The 22,101-nt window shown below is 42.9% G+C and overlaps 2 protein-coding genes across 10 annotated transcripts in view; one reads left to right on the top strand and one right to left on the bottom strand.

Moving 5' to 3' along the window:
- The window catches only part of scn1lab (sodium channel, voltage-gated, type I like, alpha b), a 33,542-nt gene extending 21,263 nt beyond the window's left edge, over positions 1 to 12,279 (top strand). For all 8 annotated transcript variants that reach the window (XM_072386437.1, XM_072386284.1, XM_072386360.1 and 5 more), the window contains 10 exons: positions 805 to 940; positions 1,746 to 1,900; positions 2,064 to 2,237; positions 2,350 to 2,472; positions 3,736 to 4,011; positions 4,793 to 4,846; positions 4,965 to 5,102; positions 7,482 to 7,586; positions 7,685 to 7,955; positions 8,044 to 12,279. In XM_072386437.1, coding sequence (XP_072242538.1) covers positions 805 to 940; positions 1,746 to 1,900; positions 2,064 to 2,237; positions 2,350 to 2,472; positions 3,736 to 4,011; positions 4,793 to 4,846; positions 4,965 to 5,102; positions 7,482 to 7,586; positions 7,685 to 7,955; positions 8,044 to 9,236 — 2,625 coding nt within the window. In that variant the 3' untranslated portion in view covers positions 9,237 to 12,279. The remainder of the gene's footprint in view (positions 1 to 804; positions 941 to 1,745; positions 1,901 to 2,063; positions 2,238 to 2,349; positions 2,473 to 3,735; positions 4,012 to 4,792; positions 4,847 to 4,964; positions 5,103 to 7,481; positions 7,587 to 7,684; positions 7,956 to 8,043) is intronic.
- A 2,514-nt stretch (positions 12,280 to 14,793) lies between these two features.
- Positions 14,794 to 21,773, bottom strand: LOC140293407 (uncharacterized). Of its 2 annotated transcripts, none has more exons than XM_072379535.1 (5): positions 21,419 to 21,773; positions 19,418 to 19,591; positions 18,434 to 18,690; positions 18,044 to 18,355; positions 14,794 to 16,558 (listed from the first exon to the last, which is right to left on the bottom strand). In XM_072379535.1, the coding sequence occupies exons 1-5, from the start codon at positions 21,474 to 21,476 to the stop codon at positions 15,476 to 15,478; spliced, it is 1,884 nt and encodes a 627-aa protein (XP_072235636.1). In that variant the 5' UTR covers positions 21,477 to 21,773; the 3' UTR covers positions 14,794 to 15,475. The 2 variants fall into 2 exon arrangements, with proteins under 2 accessions (XP_072235636.1, XP_072235637.1); XM_072379536.1 differs by having other exon boundaries at positions 18,059 to 18,355.
- Positions 21,774 to 22,101: the final 328 nt, after the last annotated feature.

The following is a 22,101-nucleotide window of genomic DNA, read 5'->3' as shown; positions in this document are numbered from 1 at the left end:
CACTGAGCCCTCCAGTTAGTCCTTTATGTTCTCTGGGTATGCATGGGTGCTAATTGAGTATGTCTACCTATGGCGATAAAAAGACACCAGATCACATGCTGTCTGATAAACAGTGCACAGTACTGGTTTTTGCTGGTAAGCTAATGTGGTTATCCGTCTACTTCAGCACCAACAGAAGAAGCTTGTACACCGCTTTCAAGGAATGGAAATACCGTGTTTTCATGTCACTGATGAAAATGCTCTGGAGCCTTTTCTAGGGCGGGTTCTACGTTTTGAGGGTGGGAAAAGAATTACAAGTCAAAGGAAATTTTGGCAAAGGGGATAAATGATAGAGAAATTGCTTTGTGGTCAGTGGACATGAAAATACTCGAGCACACGTTCTGCTTGGTACTATTTCAGGCTTGGATTGATAATGCACTGGAATACTGCATGCACTCTTCCTCGAACCGAGGCCACATCAAACGTACCCACAGTGCATTTCCGTAACACCAACCTCCCTTTGCCACATAATCGGATTTGAGCCATTAGATAAAACTCATACCGAAGCCTGTAGGTACATTTGATCGATGCTGCATGTGATGATGATGATACAATCATGATGACTTTAAAGAGCCCAACTCTGTGAGCTATTTCAGTGCCTACTCTCCTCACTAAGGTATACAGCTGTGGCACTGGAGTACATGTGAATGGAGAATCACAATGATAACCAGCTCAGAAGGTTGGCTCCTGTAACTACTGGCCCACTGTATACCTTTGCATTGCCATGTAAAGACGCCCTCTTATCTTTCTACCTGATTCGTGCAGAAGCTCGACGTAGAGCCCCAGCATCTGAGCTCATCGGAGGGGAGCACAGTTGATATTCGACCTCCAGGCGATGGGGTTGATTCAGTGGAGCTGGAACCAGAGGAGTCACTGGACCCGGAGGCCTGCTTCACAGACGGTGAGTATGATATGTGGTTGGCTGGACAGATTGTGGGCTGTTGGACAGTGGGCCAGAGCGAAAAAATGCAGAGGTGAAACGATTCCAGGCCTTTCTTACCAAGGAGAAGATTGGCCGTTTGTGCTGTAATATTACATTGGATCACTTCTCATTATGCAAAGCGATAAACTTATCGTAGATTGCATGGGAGCCAGTGCAAAAACTTAATGTATGCAGCAAGAACATGCTAATATGATGACGTGTGCCCCCTTACATCTGATATTTTCATGTCCATTAGGTGATGTTATTACAGTGGATGGCTCTTAAGTGCGTCAGTGTGCGTCTTGTATTAAAATAGGTTTCCACTTGCTCTAAACACAGTCTGTGTCACCGTTCCAGATCTGCCTGAGTCATGTTTATTACAGTGTGTTGACATTTCAGTGCCTTTATGATGGAACATGAGCCAGAAATGAAATGAAAGATTAGACATTGTCTTTTTGTTGCCACGTGACTTCCACACCACCTCCAAATGCAGTCTGAGCGACTGGGTCTAAATGCATTTACACCTGTGCTTGGAGCTGCCCACTTGTAATAGGATCACCCATTGCACATGGAAAACACAAGATCTTCTTTGAACAACGAGGAGACTTTAACCTACATGAGGCATTTTGATGTTTCGGCAACCTTTAATCTCGACGCGCTTAACAAGAGTGGATCAGACAGATTTAAGTTTTCGTAAAGCTGTTAAAATTGACAAAGCACTTGTAAATGAGCAGCTTATGAACTTAATGGGTTTTTTTCTCCTCTCTCCATGCCATGCCTGCAGGCTGTGTGCGCAGGTTCCAGTGCTGTCAGATCAATGAGGAGGGAGGCAAGTATAAGAGCTGGTGGACACTCAGAAAAACCTGCTTTATCATAGTGGAGCACAACTGGTTTGAATCTTTCATCATATTCATGATCCTGCTCAGCAGTGGAGCTCTGGTAAGTGGGTGTTTACACTTATCATTCAGCCATGTTGATTATCAAATACACCCTCTTTCAGTTCTAAGGTACTCTGTAACAGGATATAATAAAGATAATAAGATTTTTACCATTGTCATAATTCATCTGAATGTTCAATTCATCATGAATCCGTTGTGGACAGGCGTTCGAGGATGTTTACATCGAGCAGCGGCGGACCATCAAGACGGTGCTGGAGTACGCAGACAAGGTCTTCACCTATGTCTTCATCCTGGAAATGCTTTTGAAATGGGTGGCGTATGGCTTCGTCAAGTACTTCACCAACGCTTGGTGCTGGCTCGACTTCCTCATTGTGGATGTATGTATTTTAAGTTGGTAAAATAAAGCTTGCAGCCTGCTACAATGCAGATGGTCTCCTTTAATTTTTTCACCCCCTCACCCTGCTTCTCTCTGACATTATCGTCTCTCAGGTATCTTTGGTCAGCCTCGTAGCAAATGCTCTGGGCTACTCGGAGCTCACCGCCATCAAATCTCTGAGGACGCTGCGAGCCCTGAGGCCCCTGAGGGCCTTGTCTCGTTTTGAGGGCATGAGGGTAAGGACACAAGGAAACAATGGCAAACTAGATTGACTATGATATGATAATCTCTGGGCCAATCTCTTGTTCTCAATTTAAAACGCCAACTGCATCTGCATGCTTAAAAAAAAAAAAACAGCATTTCTTGTATCAAATGTTCAGCTTTTAGCTGTGGTTTTTTTTTTTTTCAAAAGGGGAAATTATGTATTACACTCGTGTGTGTTGAATAAAATGTAAAGCTAAAGCTTCGGCATGACCCGAACCAACAAGGCGTGTTAAATCATGTTTTTTGCTAGCTAAGCTAACTGTTTCTCTTTAGGCTAAGCTAAAGCTAAGATAGTTCTAGCTTAGCTTAAAAAGAAAGCCTTCATATTTCCATATGTGCAGGACAGTATGAATATTTTCAGCAATAATTCAGCTTTATTTACAAACCTATTTGTAAAAACGTCACAAAAGTTCCGGGGTATCAGTCTGTTAAAGCTGTGCTTCTAGCTGCTCTCAGTTAGCCATTGATTTTTCTCATTTAACACGTCATTTCTGCTCTACGTGTATCAAAGCTACAAAAACAATTTCCCAGCGTTTAATTGTCCTCCGCTTGGGAAAATGCCAAAGGGAAAATGTCACCGTATAATTTAGATAGTTCTTTTTTGCAGATAGAAATGCTGTTAAGTAGCTTTAGCTGGCTAGGAGTTCTGCCTGTAAGACTGCATGCTTCTTTCAACTTCTGTGAAAATATCTTTTCCTTGCAATTCAACACTGCTCTTCTATCTGCATGACATTCTTCACATTGTGTCAATGGATTACTGTATATAGCTGTTCTCAGGCTTTGTTTTCTGATATTGCTTGTGTGGTGCCTTTGACCTGTAATTTTTTTCTTTGTTGTGTGTCTTTTTTCATTTACAGTCAAACAAAATGTTGTGACTTCATCCCGCCTCTCTAAGGTTTTTTTCTGTTTTGCTTTTTTACCTATCAAATGTTAACTTTTTCACCTATCCACCTTCTTCTTTCCAACTGTCACGTTGTTAAATTGTCTCTGTAGATACGTATGGTGTTAAGAGCTTTGTCTGCATCCAGAATATAACAAATACAGCTTAGAATAACATGGGATTACTTTAATGTGTAATTTAGCCTTTTTTTTTTTTTTGCCCTGAAAGCATAGGCCTTATGGCTCAGTCAAATCAGATGTACACATTTTCTCTTTTAGAGCAGTAGATTAATAGCAGACCCATGTTTTAGCTAAAGGAAAGTGCTGAATGTATCCGTTTGCTTCAAACTCACCAGGTTGTAGTGAACGCACTGCTGGGGGCCATCCCCTCCATCATGAATGTACTGCTGGTCTGCCTCATCTTCTGGCTCATCTTCAGCATCATGGGCGTCAACCTGTTCGCAGGGAAGTACTACCATTGCATCAACACCACCACAGAAGAGGTCTTTCCCATCAGCATCGTCAACAACAAGACCGATTGCCTGAATATGATCAACGACAGCGCTCGCTGGAAGAATGTCAAAATCAACTTTGACAACGTCGGTGCCGGTTATTTGGCTCTTTTACAAGTGGTAAGTCGGCATTATGTAGCCAAATATGCAGAAGTAATGGTCTTATCTATAATCTATCTATTCCCCTTGGCTTAAATCTTATACGTGTTAGCATGAGCAAGACCTGCTTTATCCGGTAATGAGGTCACAGGGGCTCGAGCCTTACCCTGGACCCTGAGCAAGAGGCAGGGTCCATCACTGGATGGCCAGATTAGGGCTTTGATTTAGAGTCGGATACGTATGACCTCGGGGTGAAATGTACGAACTGCAACACTTCGAACAGTGAAATAGATGTGATGATTCCATGTTTTTTTGACAGGGTAAAATTCTAAATGCAGAGCAAACAGTAGTATCTCCATAGGGGCAACTGATTCGTAACAAAGTATTATTTATAAAACAGTATTATGCCAAAAATAATCACTGTAGCTTGAATCACTCTGTTGTTGGTTTGCCGTTTGTATAGTTAGTAGAACTACAATATATAGTGTAGTTTTAAATAAGGATAGTTTGTTTAGGCGCTACCCAATTAAATCCCTTCAGATCGTATGGAATAGTCGGAATGAATAGACATAAATTGATGTAATTGACTGTAATGCTGCTTCTTGGCAAAGTCACGTGCAGCAATTATTGTAATAAAAGCACTGATGGCTGCAGCTCACCTAATTAATGATAAATGGTATCTTTTCTGTCAATGTTCTCTCAAAGACACACATTGTTTCTTATTATCATGGGAGGCGTCAGACTGTCTGACTATCCCATCTTGTAGATTTAAACCCTGACACTTCTGATTATCTGCACTCAGGCAACATTTAAAGGTTGGATGGACATCATGTATGCAGCTGTGGACTCTCGAGATGTAAGTTTTCGAATCACTTTCACACAGTGAAATGCATCCAAAGCCTGGAGCTTTTTCTGTTTGAGAGGATTGATATGAAAGTCAGTAAATTTTCATTTAAGCTTTGTCTTGCTTCTAGTTGGAGGACCAGCCTGAGTATGAAGTGAACCTGTACATGTACCTCTACTTCGTCATCTTCATCATCTTTGGTTCCTTCTTCACACTCAATCTGTTCATTGGTGTCATCATCGACAACTTCAACCAGCAGAAGAAAAAGATAAGTTGCAACTTTGACATGAATGTGTTTTATGGACTACATAGTGGAAATAGTGCTATTTTAAATTGGCTTTAGATTTGAAAAACCTTCTGAGTATTCTTTTTCTCAACCTGGAGCTTTCACAGTTGTTATAACAATCAATATGAACGTGTGCTCATAACAGATGATAAACTTCCTTCTCACTTGTTTATGAAGACATGACATTCCACTTCTGAGGTTACAAAAGTTGCTGTTGTAGTGAAGCTTTGAGTTTTCCATTTGGATTTTCGTCGGCTTGGTTTTTAAAGGGACGTTTACATTGTTTAAAGTTGGGGTTTTGTGAAGTGCATATGAGCAGTTCATATCAGTGCACTCTCAGTTTGGAGAATCTAACTCGCCACTGCTCAGAAGAGGAACCTCCACTATTTAGAACAACTCTTTATCTCATTATTATAGACACTCCAGCTTCTGCAAGTTAAATCATATTTGAAAGAACATATGTGAAAGAGTAACAAGTTGTTGTTGAGCCACAGTGGTGTTGCTGTTATTAAAGTTGACATGCAGAGCTCTGATTCTGCGCCGCAGTGTTGGTACACTTGACATAGTACCCAGCAGGTATTAGTGCTGCGTCACACTGTGACAATCACAAACAAAACCCAGGAACAAGGCAACTGAAGCACAGGTTCAGTCAAAGCAGGCTCACAGCTACGTTAAAGAAAAAAGATGGAACGACTGCTGCTGCCGAGGATCACTGAGGATCACCGCATGAGTCACTGAGAAACATCCTGCCTGCACGTACACACGCAGTGTCACGGTGAATGTAGTCGGGGAAATGCACCGTCTGCTCATCCAAGAGCTAACAAGTAGAGACCGGCAACGCCCAAGAGATGAAGGGGGAGGAGGGAAAGAGAAAGAAAGACGGAGGCAGGGCGTGTGTGTGTGTGATGGAGGGGTGGTTTGCATTGTGTTTGCTGCATGTTGGCCGTCTGTCTCGACTGATTTAGAGACTGTATCAGTCTGTGTGGTTCATCAACCCGGCAGGCAAAGCGTCACACAGATGGTTGTTCGGTGTTGACACCAGTCCTCCCCCCAGACACACACGATACACTCACTGAACAGCGCTGAGGCTATGATACTGAGGAGCGAATTAGTGGCAGCATAGGGACTTCGTTGGCTGAAATGTACACCGATTTAGAAATCAGCACTGATTATTATTGTTTTCACAATACAAACCCAGATATTTGTTGTGAGGGACCATGAAGGTTATCGTAGCCATCTCACATGTGCTGTCAATCAACAACTTAAAAAAATAGGCTCATACCGACCTAAATTGCCCTGAAAATGGTCAGGTACAAGAATTGAGCTGAAAAAAGTGAAAAACAAATGAATAAATGCCTAAAGAATCCTAGAAAAAAAGCTTGAAGAATGGTAAATAGATTGTTTTATGTAGAGCTTTTCTAGGCTTGCTGAGCATTCGAAGCTTTTACACTTCAAGCCACATCCACACACACTCGTACACCCCGACTTAATCTACACGGCGTAACACGCGGTTACAGGATGTTCACGACCACTCTTCCCCCTGAGCTAAAGCTATCAATTGCTCTCTGTACCCCGTCATACCTCCATAATATCACTTTGCTCCTCGTTCACGGATCTTAACACACCGACACCAACATCTTCCCCCTCATCGGGATACACTGAGACCTCCTCTGCCTCCCCCTCCGGCCTATCTGACTCCCGCAGTCAGGTAAGGAAGCCGCTGGAGACACTGAGCTAGAAGAAAACTGCGGGCTCAGACGGCGTTGGCCCAGAGCGCTGAAGTCTGTGTGGAACGTCTATGTGGGAGACAGCACCTCGTCAACCTCAGCCTGAGTCAGAAGACTGTTACGATGCTGTGGAAGATACCCTGCTGGTGCGTAAAAACATTCTCATCCATCTGCCCTCAATGATTATAAAGCAGATACATTCACACCATTAAAGTCCGAGAGTTCTAGTATAACTCAGAGTCCTGTCATCTCCAGAATTACACAGATGACTCCTACGTGTATCAGCGATGGACTGGTCCACTACTTGATGGCATAGTGTTGGAACATTCAACTCATCTTCAACACGAACCACACAAAAGAGATGATTGTAGATTTTAGGAGGACCAGGAATAAGCCGAACACTGAAGTGGAGGTGCTGAAAGTCTGGTCTGGACAACAGGACAATCTGGATGAATTTCTGGGGGCTGCTCTGGGGCCCCTGGTACCGATCGTTGCAGTATTGTCCGTTATGTTCGGACATTACATTCTTCTTGGTGCAAAGTGTGTTCAGTCAGAGGCTTCTTCCACTGTGGTTCAACAAATAACGGTACAAGAGAATATGGGTTGTAACCAAGTTTTCCTGTTTCCCCTTTACTTGGGAGGTCAAGACATCTTCATGACAGAAGAACAGAAGAAATATTACAATGCCATGAAGAAGCTGGGTTCAAAGAAACCACAAAAACCTATTCCACGGCCAACGGTGAGATTCTGTCGTGCTTGGCCATAAGATAATTGAATAAAATACAGTTGTGATATTACTAATGCTCTCTCATTCTTTGTCCCCCACCCTGCTTTCAGAATGCATTTCAAGGTTGTGTGTTTGACTTCATAACAAAGCAGGCCTTTGACATTGTGATCATGATCCTCATCTGCCTTAACATGGTGACCATGATGGTAGAAACGGACGATCAGACGCCAGAAATGGACACGATCCTCTACCGGATCAACCTGGTCTTCATCGTGCTCTTCACCGGGGAGTGCGTTCTGAAGATGATATCTCTCCGTCACTATTACTTCACCATTGGTTGGAACATATTTGATTTTGTGGTGGTGATCCTGTCGATCGTAGGTAAGGAGATCTTTTCCAGTGTCTCAGCTCAACCTTTGTATTGTCAGAAATATCGCATGCCTGAATCTGATGTCTTTTGCTTTCGCAGGTATGTTTTTGTCTGAAGTTATCGAGAAGTACTTTGTGTCCCCAACACTGTTCCGAGTGATTCGACTGGCCCGGATAGGCCGCATCCTCCGCCTTATCAAAGGTGCCAAGGGCATCCGGACGCTCCTCTTTGCCTTGATGATGTCTCTCCCTGCTCTGTTCAACATTGGCCTTCTCCTCTTCCTGGTTATGTTCATCTATGCCATCTTTGGCATGTCCAACTTTGCTTATGTCAAGAGGGAAGCAGGAATCGATGACATGTTCAATTTCGAGACCTTTGGGAACAGCATGATCTGTTTGTTTCAGATTACCACCTCAGCCGGGTGGGATGGCCTGCTGGCGCCCATACTGAACAAGAGGGAGCCCGACTGTGACAGCCAGATGGAACACCCAGGCAACTCCTACAAAGGCAACTGTGGTAACCCATCAGTGGCCATCTTCTTCTTCGTCAGCTACATCATCATCTGCTTTCTCATTGTGGTCAACATGTACATCGCCGTCATTCTGGAGAACTTCAGTGTAGCTACGGAGGAGAGTGCTGAGCCGCTGAGCGAGGACGATTTTGAGATGTTCTACGAAGTATGGGAGCGCTTCGATCCTGACGCCACTCAGTTCATGGAGTACAGCAAGCTCTCTGACTTTGCAGATGCTTTAGATCCACCACTGCGCATGGCCAAGCCTAATATGATCCAGCTCATTTCCATGGACCTGCCGATGGTGAGCGGAGAGCGTATCCACTGCCTCGACATCCTGTTCGCTTTCACCAAGCGAGTATTGGGTGAAGGCGGCGAGATGGATGTGTTACGAGGGCAGATGGAGGACCGCTTCATGGCCTCCAACCCCTCTAAGGTGTCTTACGAGCCCATCACCACCACCTTGCGCCGCAAGCAGGAGGAAATGTCGGCCACAGTCATCCAGAGGGCCTTCCGCCGCTACATGATCCGCCTGGCCATGAAAAAGGCCTCTGCCCTCTATAAGGAGCAGCTGAAGGAGGGCATCCGCGACCCAGATAAGGACGTGATGGTCATCAGCAAGTTCAACGAGAACTCCACCTCAGACAAAACAGACATGACTCCTTCCACGGCGTCACCGCCCTCCTACAACAGTGTGACGAAGTCGGACAAGGACAAGTACGAAAAAGAAAACAGGGACAAAGAAAACAAAGGGAAAGACTTGAAAGACCAAAAGAAATAGACCTCTTAAAAGAAAAAAAGGGGGGGGGGGCAAGAATTTAAATTTGTTTACAGCTTCTAGAGGGGTTAGACAGATGTGTGCTTGTCTGTTGATTGCTTGGAGATGAGGAATGCTGTGCAGGAGGGCCTAAAACATGGCAAATACAGACATGTGGGATCTTCCCTGAGGGGAATGGGGAGGCAAGATATCCAGCAGACACTGCCAGAGGATGAGTGGAACATAGACCTGCCTCTCTGCAAAACGCTTGTGATTTTCCTTTTGGTTGTTGTTCTTATCTGACACACTTGAGTGTACTGTTAAGTTGTCTGTAGCTAGTGCTGCTGCTACTACTATAAATCCAGTGTCTTGAATTTAACAATGGCTGTATCACTTAACAAGTTCTCTGCATACTTTTGATTCGTTCTCCTTTTTTTGGGGGGTATCTTTTGTTTTTGTTTTTTTAATGAGAAAGAATGTTTTCTACTTTTTAGTGTCTTTACTTTAAGAATGTGGCCACTGCTTTCACTGTTGTAAAATCATCAAGGGCAGACAAAGTCGATGCTGGAGACCAGTACAGTGCAGTATACTAAGCTGGAGCGTACCGCTGAAGTGCAATGAACAAATACTCTGTATCCATAGGTGCCGAATCAGTGATTTGCTTCTATCTGAACTGCAATGTTCCCGTTTCAGTGAAAAAACAACAACAACAACAAAAAAGTCTGTCTCTAAATACAGAGGAACTGAATGTATGCAAGCTGGAGGAAGGAGGCGCATTTTAAGTAACTTGGGGAAACATTCCTGGTCCCTTTTTTTTTTTTTTGCCAAGATTTCGATGACACAGTTCGTTCCAATGTCATGTTTTGGCTAGAATTCCTACAAATAACAGCGTTTTCCAGGGGAGTAACGTGCGGGGGTTCCAACACCTAAAAACAGACTGTTGATTTGATCAGAGTGCCTCTTTTTAGACATAAATGTAAGAGTCGAATAAAATGCACGAGCTAACGGGACGCCATAACTGCACGTTACTCCTTCGCAATAAGTGGAGATATTCATAAAGCAGCAACTTTTTCTGTTTTTTTTCTCGTGAAAGTTGAGTGTAGGTTGTCGTATGCTTCTTTGCCTCAGTGGTCGCCATCTTGGATACGAATAAAAAAAGATCCGCCAACCGACGGTTGAAGGATACTTGCGCAGAACTGCCGCCGATGCTAATTCCAGCTAGTTAGCTTGCCAACTGCGGCGGATTCGCATCAGGCGCTGAAGTTAAATGTGTTGCGTACCTTTTTTTTGTTTTGTACGTGCGTTTTGAATTCACTAAAAAAGAGAGTTATGCTCGGTTTGTGGTCAGAGACTGAACGAGTTGGTACATACGCAAACAGAGGAAACATTTGGGCCGAACCTGTGCAACATCTGTCACTTACCGGCCGAGTGTATGATGGCGAATATGAGGCCGAGTTTAAGCCAAATCAATCTGAAATGAACAAATCCGTTTGTTTGAAGCTATGGTTGCAACAGGTTCGGTGATTAATAGACTCTCCAACTGTTGGTATACTATATTTATATGAGAGAAACGGGCGGTAATGACCATGTAGCTGTGCCATCACTGCCCTCTCTGATTAGGTGAAGTGCAATCTGTCGTGTGCTTTCTTATGCAGAAGGATGGCGTCCTCTTCACTTCGCCCACATGCACACCTGCGTGGGTTGACAGAGATTTGGCACTTCTATCAGCGATATAAGGTCAGGGTGGCGGGACTTTTCATTAAGAATGAGAAGCAAGTACGCTCACCACATACTGACAGACCACAGTGTGTTTAACTTGTTTTTTTTCACCCCAGTTTCAGGACATATCGTCTATGTACATCAAAATTTATTGTCCACCATTGCAGGAGCGGCATTGATCTTCTCATCGAACTCTTGGCAGCAAAGTTAAGAAGCCAGTACCCTCAACCCCCCCAAAAAACAAAACCTCCTTCTGAGGTGATGCTCAAACCTGCCGTAGTGTTGCAATGTCTCCTGCATTCGCTGTCCTCCCCTCGGTCCCCCCCATCTTGCCTCCTCGCCACGTCTCCCGGAGCCTCCTGTAAAGAAAATGTCTTCAATGATGAACTATGGGAAAAAAAAAAACAAGAAAAGACAGCGTCTGTCTTTTCAAACTGCTTTCAACCTTGAACATGACAATATATCACTTATAAAGGTTATAATATCACAGATGTTTGTATGCCGTTCATGTTGTTTAAATTGAGAAGCGAGTGGTTTTAAACGTAGTCGTTCGGTCTGTAAATAATCCAGCTATTTCGGGGCCCACAGTATGCATCACACTTACATTTGATGTAAGAGCACTTTTTATCCCCACTGCTATGTAATCCCACGTGTGGTTCCTATGTGTCGGTGTGTGTTTGAGAGAGAGAGAGGGGTTTGAGTGTGTGTGTGTGTTCCTGTTTGTGTTGTAAATGTAAGGAAAGGGAGGCTGCGAGAATGTCCGGCATCCGTCGCTCACGTGAGCGGAAACTGGGCTCGCTTACGTTCCACTGATGATTAATAACATTTTTACTGTAGATATGAGTGCATTTTTCCAGTCTTCAGATTTGATTTCACATTTTTTTCTGGATGACCTTCTCTTTTTTTTTTCCCCCGTCCCCCCCCCAGCACTGTAACACGCGATGAAACACATGTATGGTCCCTCATATCTGTAGATACGAACCATGAAGCAATCAGTAGCCATCTCTCATTGCGCTTGTAGTGTTTTAGTGAACTGCATGCAAGAAGTGACTACTGTCCGCTCATATGGTATGACATCGTTTTAAAACCAAAAGAATAAAGGACATATTTTTTTGTAAAAGCTCGTTTATTTTCTCCTTTTTGTTTTATTTTTTTTCCTGTGACGTCATCTTCATGCAGCGATGGGGAAAAGTGATTGCTTTACAGGTAGAAAAGGATCATTCATGTGATTCAAGTTCATGTTGCACTTGCCTATGTATCCATGTTTTTTTTTTGTTTTTGTTTTTTTGTTATAACCAAAGATGTGGCTAAATCTAGATTTCCAAAATAAACCTATTTTGGGAAGCATGTTTTTGCATGTAAGATGCATTCATTTGGCGGCGAGAGAAGAAGACTTGGCACTTGCAATGAGATTTATCGAGATATTTAGCTAATGAGCTGGTGGGTTGTTTTCAGCCCGAGGATAATTGGAGTATAGACAGCTGGGACTCTGGAACTGGGTCAGTAACCTCCTGCCAGAGGGTGAAGTTCGTGCGAGTTGTTTACCCAATAAGAAATGGAAGAAACAATAATATTTGACATGATTACCCCCAAAAGAAAGCACTCAGCACACAACTTTATAATGTCTTAATGTTCACAGGCTATATCATATCAGTGTAACAGTTTGTCACTTTTTTTTTTCTCCCAGAATTACTATTTATGCACTTACTTATTTAGACTATGACTCAGTTTTGGACGCGTCTTTCACCTATAATAAAAAAAAAAAAAGAAAGAAAGAAAGAAAATCAATTCGGAGCAGGAGCCCCTGGTTGAGTTGACACAGAGTGACTGGCAGCAACTAAAATTCCTGCTTTTGAAGCGTCCGTGAGTGGTGTGAAACAACGGAAGCTTTAGGAAATTGAAGGTCCTTAAGATTCATTTGGTGGACAGCTTACTAATTCTGGACCTCGAGATGATTCGATGAAAATTAAAACCATTTTTTTTCCCCTCACATTTCTGTCCACACGCCAACGTGCGTGCCTCCGGTTGTATTGCTCACGAGCACCTGTGTCTGGGAATCGCTGCTTTATTGTTCTGTCTCCTGTGTTTGCCCAACTGTACGCCAGCTCGAGCGTCACTAATTACAGGATCTACACAGTTGTGTGCAGGAAGAAGAAGAAGAAGAGGAAACTGGTTTCGTGATGGACAGGAAGGAGACAGAGGTGAAAAGCCGAGACAACCCCCACCCTTAAACCACTTGCTACTCAAGCTTCTCCCTTCCTGTTGCCTAGCAACCAAACATCACAGCTCCACTGCCTGTGATTGATCAGCAGCTTTTCTGGGCTTGCTTACCCACAATGCCTTGCAGACAAAAAGGCAAACAGGCACCCGCTCCCCTCCTCCAACTCCTAGCACACCTTATCAGGTTTATATTATATAAGGAAGGGTTTAGGCCATGTAATGACCTTGTCTTCCTGATGAAATCCATTGTACAGCCTGTACTGAACATGTCATTGTTGGAGGATCATAAAGAGCCATAAGGTTTGGCTTTAGCCCCAGTCGTGCGTGGCACCTGCTGCAGAGTGTTTGTTGTGTGGTTATGCAATGAGCCATGAAGACATACATCTATACATAAAGAGGTTGGTCAATGACAACAAAAAAAAAGCTTCTAGTTCTCTTAACTGCTCTGCCTCAGCCTCACCCAGACAGCCATCACCCTTTGGTTAGCACAGCAGTGCTCTCTATAGGTTGAAAGGAGCAACGGCGTCCGCACTGAAACACTGGTGGGGTGTGTAAATGACAGCTGTACGGCAGGAAGGGACATCAGTTAAACAGATCTTCGTGTCACTGAAAAGCCAAAGGTGTGTGTTGATGCAAAAGTGCTCCTACGGGCAGGTTCTTTGCATTATCTTAGTTGCCAGAAAGAAAAACAAAACAGTTTTAAATCTACTCTTTGTCGGTTGACGGAGGACAGATGCCCTGAGCATGTTCTGAGCACCCTAAGGCACAAACAATGTAATCAACAAATTCACTTACGTCAGAAAAGATGATTTAACACCCCTCATGTTGGATGATGTCAGTGGCAACCAAGGTGAAGTCAGTTGTCAGGAAATGAGGGGCCATCTGCTGGTAGGAAAAAGGAAGACTGCCATGTTGTGGGTGTTGCCAAGTTTATTTCTCTGCATCTTGTAAAGTCCATTTATGAAATGCTTTCAAGGTCAGCAAGAGTTCAAACTCTCACATGTATAATTACCAGTGCAAATACTTCACAACCTTTAAAATGAGGTTGGGAATTGAAGTAGCTTTTCTTCAGTGTTTTCTGAAAATATGCAGTTTGCATGTGGTTTTAAACATGAGCTCGCTGCCCTGTCGCATTGTACAGTTAGAGGCTAACATCAAAATGCTAACAAACGTTAATGTTTCACCTTTTTTTGACTAGGTTTTGTGTTTGTTTGTGTGGTGACCAGAATTTTGTCCAGACACACACCTGGTTCAGGTTCAGCTACCAAACCAGGCTAATTCAGGGGGTTTGTCGATGGGCCATTATGGGGCCAAACCTCTTTGGTTACCTGGTTGTTAAATTGATGATAGTTGTCATTAGTACTAAATGACACAGAATTTGGTCTGGTTTGCGGAAATGGAAACACTCTTTTAGAACCGACAACTATCAAAGTATTTTTTTTTACATCATGGCTTTTATTAAAAGTTATGTTCGAGTCTACTTGATGAATATGGAAACTTCAATATAAACTATAATTAAATGTGTTTTAACTGAGCATGCAGTGGGCTTGTCAAACCTGAAATGAGAACTGTGAGAGTGAAAAAACACGTGTTAGCTAAAGTCTCAAAAACCATCGGTTGGAATGCATTACAAAGGTCCAGAGAAGGCTCAACACAGAAATATTTATTATGGCTGAACCAAAGCAATTCATAATCAAAACGATTCATCACTCAAGAGTTACTCATACTGCCAGAACTTTGCAAGAAAAGGAACCAAAAACAACCCTTGAATTCTAATATATATATATATGTTAATAGTAGTTCATAAAAGTGAAAGTGTTTTACCAGTGACATTCAGCATTTACAGTTTTATGGGCTGTGCAAGCCGTGATACATCTTCAGTAAACTGAACACATGCCATACAGATAAGCAATTTAGAATCATTAACAGCAACAATAAGACAGCAGCACAACAGAAATAAACGTTCATTTAACACAAGCACCTCGAAATCTTGTTTTTAATTCGTCACAGATGCCAGCCACGACCAGAAAACATGCGGCAATGATCAAGGATTTTACAACAGGGCGAAAATATTGTAACCCATAGTAGTGTCGTTACAAGGTAACTCACAGAAACACAGTTTTATTATTTCATAACATCGTTTTACAGTCTTTTGTCTTTTGAAACAAACTGAGCTGAAATGTGATCATCTTGAATCTTCTAGGTCAAAATGTGTTACTTGTTCACACTTTGGAAGTGCACTTATCAAGAATGTATCATGTAGTAACTCGTACAGGTTCATTCTTGAATACAGATTTCCAAATAATAACTAATCATTTCAGTCATCAGACACCCTGTGATGACGCTGTTCGATTGGCGTCTCCTTGCGTCTGCAGTCCCGGTTGCTCCTGTCTTATTTCCTTAGTCTGCTTCTCAGCCGAAGCTTCAGTCTGTGAGTCATGACAGTCTGGATCGTTCTGAAGGTCTGTCGAGCGCGGCGGTTCGTCGGATGCACCAGCAGGGGCAGTGTTCACCTCACGGGTGTCTACGTGTGAGCAAGTCTGGAGTGTCATAGACTCTGAGAAGCGAGAAGGAGTGCTTTGCTGCCCTGTTTGGCCGTGGAAGTCTGTGTTTATATCAGACTCCAGCGCAGACTCTACTGAGGGGAGCATAGGAGTGATGTTCACATTTTCAGGGAGGAAAGGAGTGTCATTTACAGAGCTTTCTATTTGATAGTGCTGCATTGGGGGGGTGTTGTGGAAGGGGTTGCTGAGGTTCACAAGTGCGCGGTTAGAGTAGCTAAGCACGGAAGGAAGTGGAACAGTGTAAGGTGGAGGACTCAGTCCCTGTAACGAACAGTCCCAGTCTTCCTCATCTTCCTCCTCCTCCTCTTCCTCATCGTCTTCTTCATCTTCCTCGTCCTCTTCTCCCTCCTCTGGGTCGTACGTTTCCAAGCTGTGTGTGCTGCAGTCCGACAGCCCGCTGCATACACTGCTGCCATCCTCATCATAAGCTTCATCCTCATCCTCGTCATCATCGTCTTCTTCGTCCTCATCCTCATCGTCTTCTTCCTCTTCCTCCTCTTCCTCTAGATGTGAATCTGTGTTGCCTGTGTTCTGGAGATGCATGATGGGATTGTGCGGCGTGCCGCTCATCAGTGGAGACTGCAGGTTCGGCTGCTGCTGCTGCTGGATCAAGGAGGAGTCGCTATGGTAACGGTTGCCATTGGTTACAAGCTGCTGCTGCTGCTGCTGCTGCTGCTCTGGCTGCTGATGCTGATACTGCTCCTCGTGGCTCTTCTCCAGCTCCAGCTTCATGATGGTGTGCAGAAAGTGGGTGCGGACCCGGATCGGGTTGAACTCCAGGCGTCCTGTGCTGTTATTGCAGCCTTCCTTGGTGCAGCCACAAGGGAAGGACATGCGGTCCACCTGCAGGCAAAAATCTGAATTATATACACAGGTGTGGAGAGGGAACAGTAGCTGAAGTAAACCAAGGTGTCAGTCAAAATTAGTCTTGCCTGAAGAGAAACTACAGAACCTATTGCGAGTGTTATTAATGTAACACGCCTAAACACAGAAGAACTGCGCGTAGCCAAAGCCATGAACATGTTAACCGCTGAAGTTCCTCTGAACTTCCATGTTAAAGAGGGAAAAAATCAGCCACTTGGCTCCAAATGTTCAGGGTGTTTTCAATATTGCATAAAGCTATGTACGATGGTTACCTTTTTTTCTTTTTTGACTCAAAAACATTTAAAAAGGGTAAGTGGACGCCCAGAGGGGGCCACGTACAGACATGACATTCTCTGAGAAATGGTAAATGTACTACTTGGTAAGTAAAGTCTTTGTGATGAAAATGTTTACGATACCGAGCTAGCTAGCGCTGCCTCCCACACGAGTTGACTATTTATGCATCTTGAACAGCTCGCAAGTTGCTATCAGCTTCCACACACGTTTGAAATAAATGCCAAATGTAAAAATGGTTTATGGTTTATCCTTTACTCATTCAATTAGATTGGAGGGAGAACTTGGCAGCTAATGATGTTTTCAGTTGGTTTTGAGCAGGCGCATTAAATGCTTATATAGGGTGAATTTGAGAAAGTGGAACATCACTTAATGTGGGACACTTAGCCTCTACTGCAATTTACTCTTTTATGATAGTTTTAGCATGGATTTCTTAAAAAACACTTAAACTAAATAAACTATAATCTTTATTTGAATTAACACTGTCAAACAAACTCTAACACTAATGTTAATCAGGGATAGACACGATTATCTCTGATATTTTCTGTAATCAAATCGATATCAAATGTTCTATTTCTATGCTTTCAATGTTTCCGTTAATACAAATTAGTGTCATAGATTTGGTATTCTGTTATTTTTTTATTTGTAATCTTTTTGCATAAGGATTTTTATAGATTTGTGACTGAATTTGGCATGCTTTTTCCAAGTCTGACACAAGTCTCCTGTAAATGAAGGCATCCCCCCTATTTTTATGCAAAGAAAACAAAAACGTGGCATTTCTTCTCTCGGTGCATGTATGTAGAATTTCTTCATGATTAGACAGAAAACATCTCAAGGATATCAGAAATGTCTGATGTGTTAATCTGATATGTTAGTTAAAAATTGCAAAAAAAAAAAAAGGCTTTGCACTTTAATGTGACAAGTTTTCAGTTTGCTTGAATTTTATTTCCCTTCTAGATTCTGATTTGGAAATATAAGCAATAAACTTGACTGTATGTGCAATGTAACGTTAGAGCATCATTGTAGGGCCACAGTTACAAGAGAAAAACCCTCGTTTCTTCAACCTTGTTTTTACAGTATAGTATATATGAATAGCTGTATGAAATTCAAACCTTCCGTTTTTACTGCACAGACAGACATTAACAACACTTTAGTATTATAGATGGGCCTCACCACAGTTCCATTTACCTGGCACTTAATGCCGGCCAGGCTGCAAGCACAGGTCTCCGGGTCACATATCCCCCGGCAGCGACACCCACACTCTTCCCTTGACATGCGTAGGGCGCGCAGCTCATGCTTCTCGTCCACATCGATGCGCCGGACCCCAGAGGACCGCAGGAGTGCTCGGCGCCTCCTTGTGGTCAAAGGCTGGAGGAAGAAGTACTCATCCACCTCTGTGTTGTCCACATCTAGGTCGTCTTCTGAGATGTCGTCGAGGGTTAGGGTATCTGCCTCCATAGATGACACGGTGCCATTCTTGGTGAGCTGGAAAGACAGAAAACGTAAGACTATGCTTATATTCCACATTTATAGTTTTTGCAGGCACAAGTCTCTTCCACTGACTTTGAGTTTGATGGCATTGAGTTTCTCCTCTTTGAGATGATCTCTCAGCATATTCCGATGACTCCTTTTCTGCTCCATGGCAAACTCTCTCAGAGTAAAACGCTTTACTCCGCTGTGACGTGGCGACATCCCCAGGGTACTGCCTCCCTGAGTGGGCACAGTGGTGAAGCCCTGCCGCCGGGCGAAGTAGTAGACTGTCACACTCTCAAAATGTACATTCCGACCCCGCAGTCTTTTAGACTGCCGCTGGAGAGAGGCTGAGATTGAGAAAGAGAGGTGGCAAGCCATTTTTGAAAGATCAAACGGTGCTTTTTTTCTTTTTTACTAGCCAAAGTATATCCGTGATGGCCATTCTGGAAGCTTTCCTCAAATATAAAAACGTGCACATCTCATAAATGTTGTCAAGAAAGTCATGAATACCACCATGTGAGGCTGTTCGTGAGACTTCTATTCATGAACACAGTGAACAACTGTTAATTAAAATAATGAAGATGAATAATGTAAACACATCTATTCCATAGAATCTGAAAAGACAATTGAAAAAGCTCCAATTAGAATTGCTCACAGACATCGTAAGAGTTCGGACACATCGGTTATCTCAGGTCTTTTAGGGAGGATGAACTGAAGTGCATCATCAGCATAGGGTGGGACTTTTGACTGTGTGGCGACCTGTCAACAAAAGTTGTCCCAAAATAGATCTTTGAGGAACACCACAGATGTGAGGTTAGGACAGTCCCTTCACTTTGATTATAAATAAGACCGAAACTAGATGATAGCCATGCTTGAAATGTTTTTTCGTTCAATCCTAATAACATCCTCATCAAATAGTTTCAAAGACATTGATAAAGATATGTAAAGTGAACCCTCGACATCTATTAGATTTCTATTGATTTTGAATTAGGGCGACCACTCATGGAAAATTCTGTGTGTTTTATGTTCCTTATACAGTTGACCTGTAAGAGGGGTATGGTAGTGCGTTCTTACAGTCCAGAATCCCAGAGGGGACAGAATGGTTGAGACTATCGCTGCTGTTTCCGCTGTCACTGCAGGAAACCTCATCATCATCGGAGCCTTGCAGGGACAAATAGGGGGACGGTCCCTCCTCGAGCTTCCTCTTCAGGATTCCACTCATTGTGTGGCACTTCCCACTGGTAACACCTGCATAACAGACACATTTAAAGTTCACGGGCAACCATGAATAAAGCTTTGTGGCCTCTAAATAAGTGTGATTATTAACCCGTAATTAATAGCTTTGCATGACTGATTGATCGCATGGCTACAAGTCACAAACCAACAGAAAAAAATCAGTGCTATTTCTGAAAAAGAACTTCCGTCTTTTGAACTTGTAGCCTATTTGCATCAAATCCCCTATTTATGATATATGTGAACTAGTCGGTGACGCATCCAGCTGTGATGCGGTAACTTGACTCAGAATATTCAAATCACCATTTCCCTTTGTGTCATTAAAGCTTGGTATAGTGGAGGTGGAAAACCTAAGACAAAGAGACTCAGCTTGTTCATGAACTGAATGAATCCAATTTCACTGAAGTAGCTTGCTGCAATGAAAAAAAAATGATGTGCCTTCATGAGAAATACATCAGCGAATGCAGCAGCAACAGAGTGTATTCAAGTATACACAGAAGGGTTCATACATTTAGTTAAGTGGATCATCATAAGATTTGAATAAAAAAATTGTAAACCTCCATTTAATATGGTAAAGGTAGAGCTACTTGTACTTTAATATGTATAGTATCATAATTATTATCATCAATGTTGTACGATCTAGTTGAATTTGCGACAATAAATGTATTTTACTCTTGTTATGAGTGGAAGATCACACATAATGGATTCCAATCTTTCTCAGTTGAGCCCTCGTAGATATCATACATTAATACTTTTTTAAATGTACTTTTTTTTTGTTGTTTCTTTTATTTTTTAAACCAGTATTTTTTATTTGTATTTGTAGTCTACATCCAAAGCTGTAGCTCATGGCAACATTCGAACGAATCGTGTTTTCTAACCAGTCCGGTCTCTTATTCGATGGTTTATATTCAAACTGGCACCCCGACATCAGATGTTTCTGGATGACCTTGCCAGGTTTTGTGATGCCTAAACAAGGGAATAAATATTGCTGAGTGGCGTGCGGCAGCTCATGGAGGTTTCTGTAACCTGATGTTTTCTTCTCCTTTTGCTTGCTTTTGTGGAACATTGAAAGAAAGCTACCACCTCTGACTAGAGGTGACTTGAACGCACAGAGCTCTTCACATTGTTCAGAAAGACGGTTGATGGAAGTAAGCTTGTTTTGAGCCAGTTCTTTGAACTTTGCTGATAATTCAGTTTGAAATGAGAATAATGTGTTGAGCTTACTGTTTGGACTGGTCAAGGATTACATCATATGCAGCAGAGCTGAATGTTGGGCCAAGGTTTTCCTCACTTACAGGCTTTGTCTCTTTTCTTATCAGCCTTTTGCAATTTTTTTCCTTTTTAAATGACCTTGTATTGCACATGTATCTGAACATCTTTTGGATAAATCTCTCGTAATGTCTTCTAAACTGTCTGTACCTCGAACTCACCTGGTTTTCAGACCCACTCTTCTGTACACTGTCTTTTAGAGAAAGACTAATCTGTGGCAGAAGATCACTGAACACAGCAGACAACATTAAATCTTTAAAAGTAATTATTTCTTCCAGAATGGTTGTCTGTGTTGCAAACATCCCTTGTTGAGCACTAATGACCGGTTCCATATAAGGCAACAACCTGCACACTCACACACATGCAGAAGCCTGCTCATGTGTCTGTTCACATCCCTGCATGCATGCGCAGCCTCCCGTTCCCCATACATGTCCACATCCCATACCCCAGAATGGGGAATTCTTATTGACAAATGGAAGTCAGCCTCGCCATGTGACGTAATTAAACCTCTCAGTGCCCTGGGCTGCTGAATGCATTAAAGACTCTCCATGAGTCTGTCCCATCGTCACTGACCTGTTTCCTTGGCTTGCTTTTGGTTTCCAGGAGGTCCTCTTGACTCTCTCCTCTGCATCCCACAGTGCTCACCAGCAGCAGCCAAACATCCCCATGTGTCGTGATGATGCAGTGAGCGCTGCCATGATGCCTGCTCTCTCTTTCTCTCTTCCCAGCAGCCTCTGGCACTATTGTGCAGCACCGAGCACCTCTGCCTCTGTCACAGTCTTATGCCTTCTTCCTCTGCACCCTCATTCTGTGCTCATACTGTCAGCTCTCTCACTGTCTGATTCTCTCCTGCTCCGCAACCCCCCCTTTTTTCTCTTCCTCTCCCCCTCTCCTCACAAAGACTTGTTAGCTCGGTGCTGCTGCCGGCTGGAAGCGCTGGAGCTTGACTGAGGTGAAGCAAACCCTACGAGATCATAGAAAAGAAGGGGTGTGTTTGAGTGGTGGTGGTGAGGAGGGAGAAGTGCAGATTCTGCTGTGTGAAATATCTTGGTCCTGTTGTCTTCAGGAGAATTATTCATTCAGATGAACAGAATCATAAGTTTTTTCAACCTTATTTTAACTTGGAAGTGATACTAGGTGAGATCTGACTTGAAATAAATACATCAAGAAGCATTTAGAATGTAAATGTAATTGGTGCTCTGGTTTGTGGTTTCTTTCTTACTGTTTCTGTAAAGCTTATTTGCATTTTAGAAATA

The sequence above is a fragment of the Leuresthes tenuis genome, unplaced genomic scaffold, assembly GCF_036924035.1.
Source record: "Leuresthes tenuis unplaced genomic scaffold, fLeuTen1.0.hap1 SCAF_1, whole genome shotgun sequence".
Classification (NCBI taxonomy): domain Eukaryota; kingdom Metazoa; phylum Chordata; class Actinopteri; order Atheriniformes; family Atherinopsidae; genus Leuresthes; species Leuresthes tenuis.
Note: the sequence above shows the minus strand (reverse complement) of the source record. Positions and strands in the feature narration are given on the sequence as shown.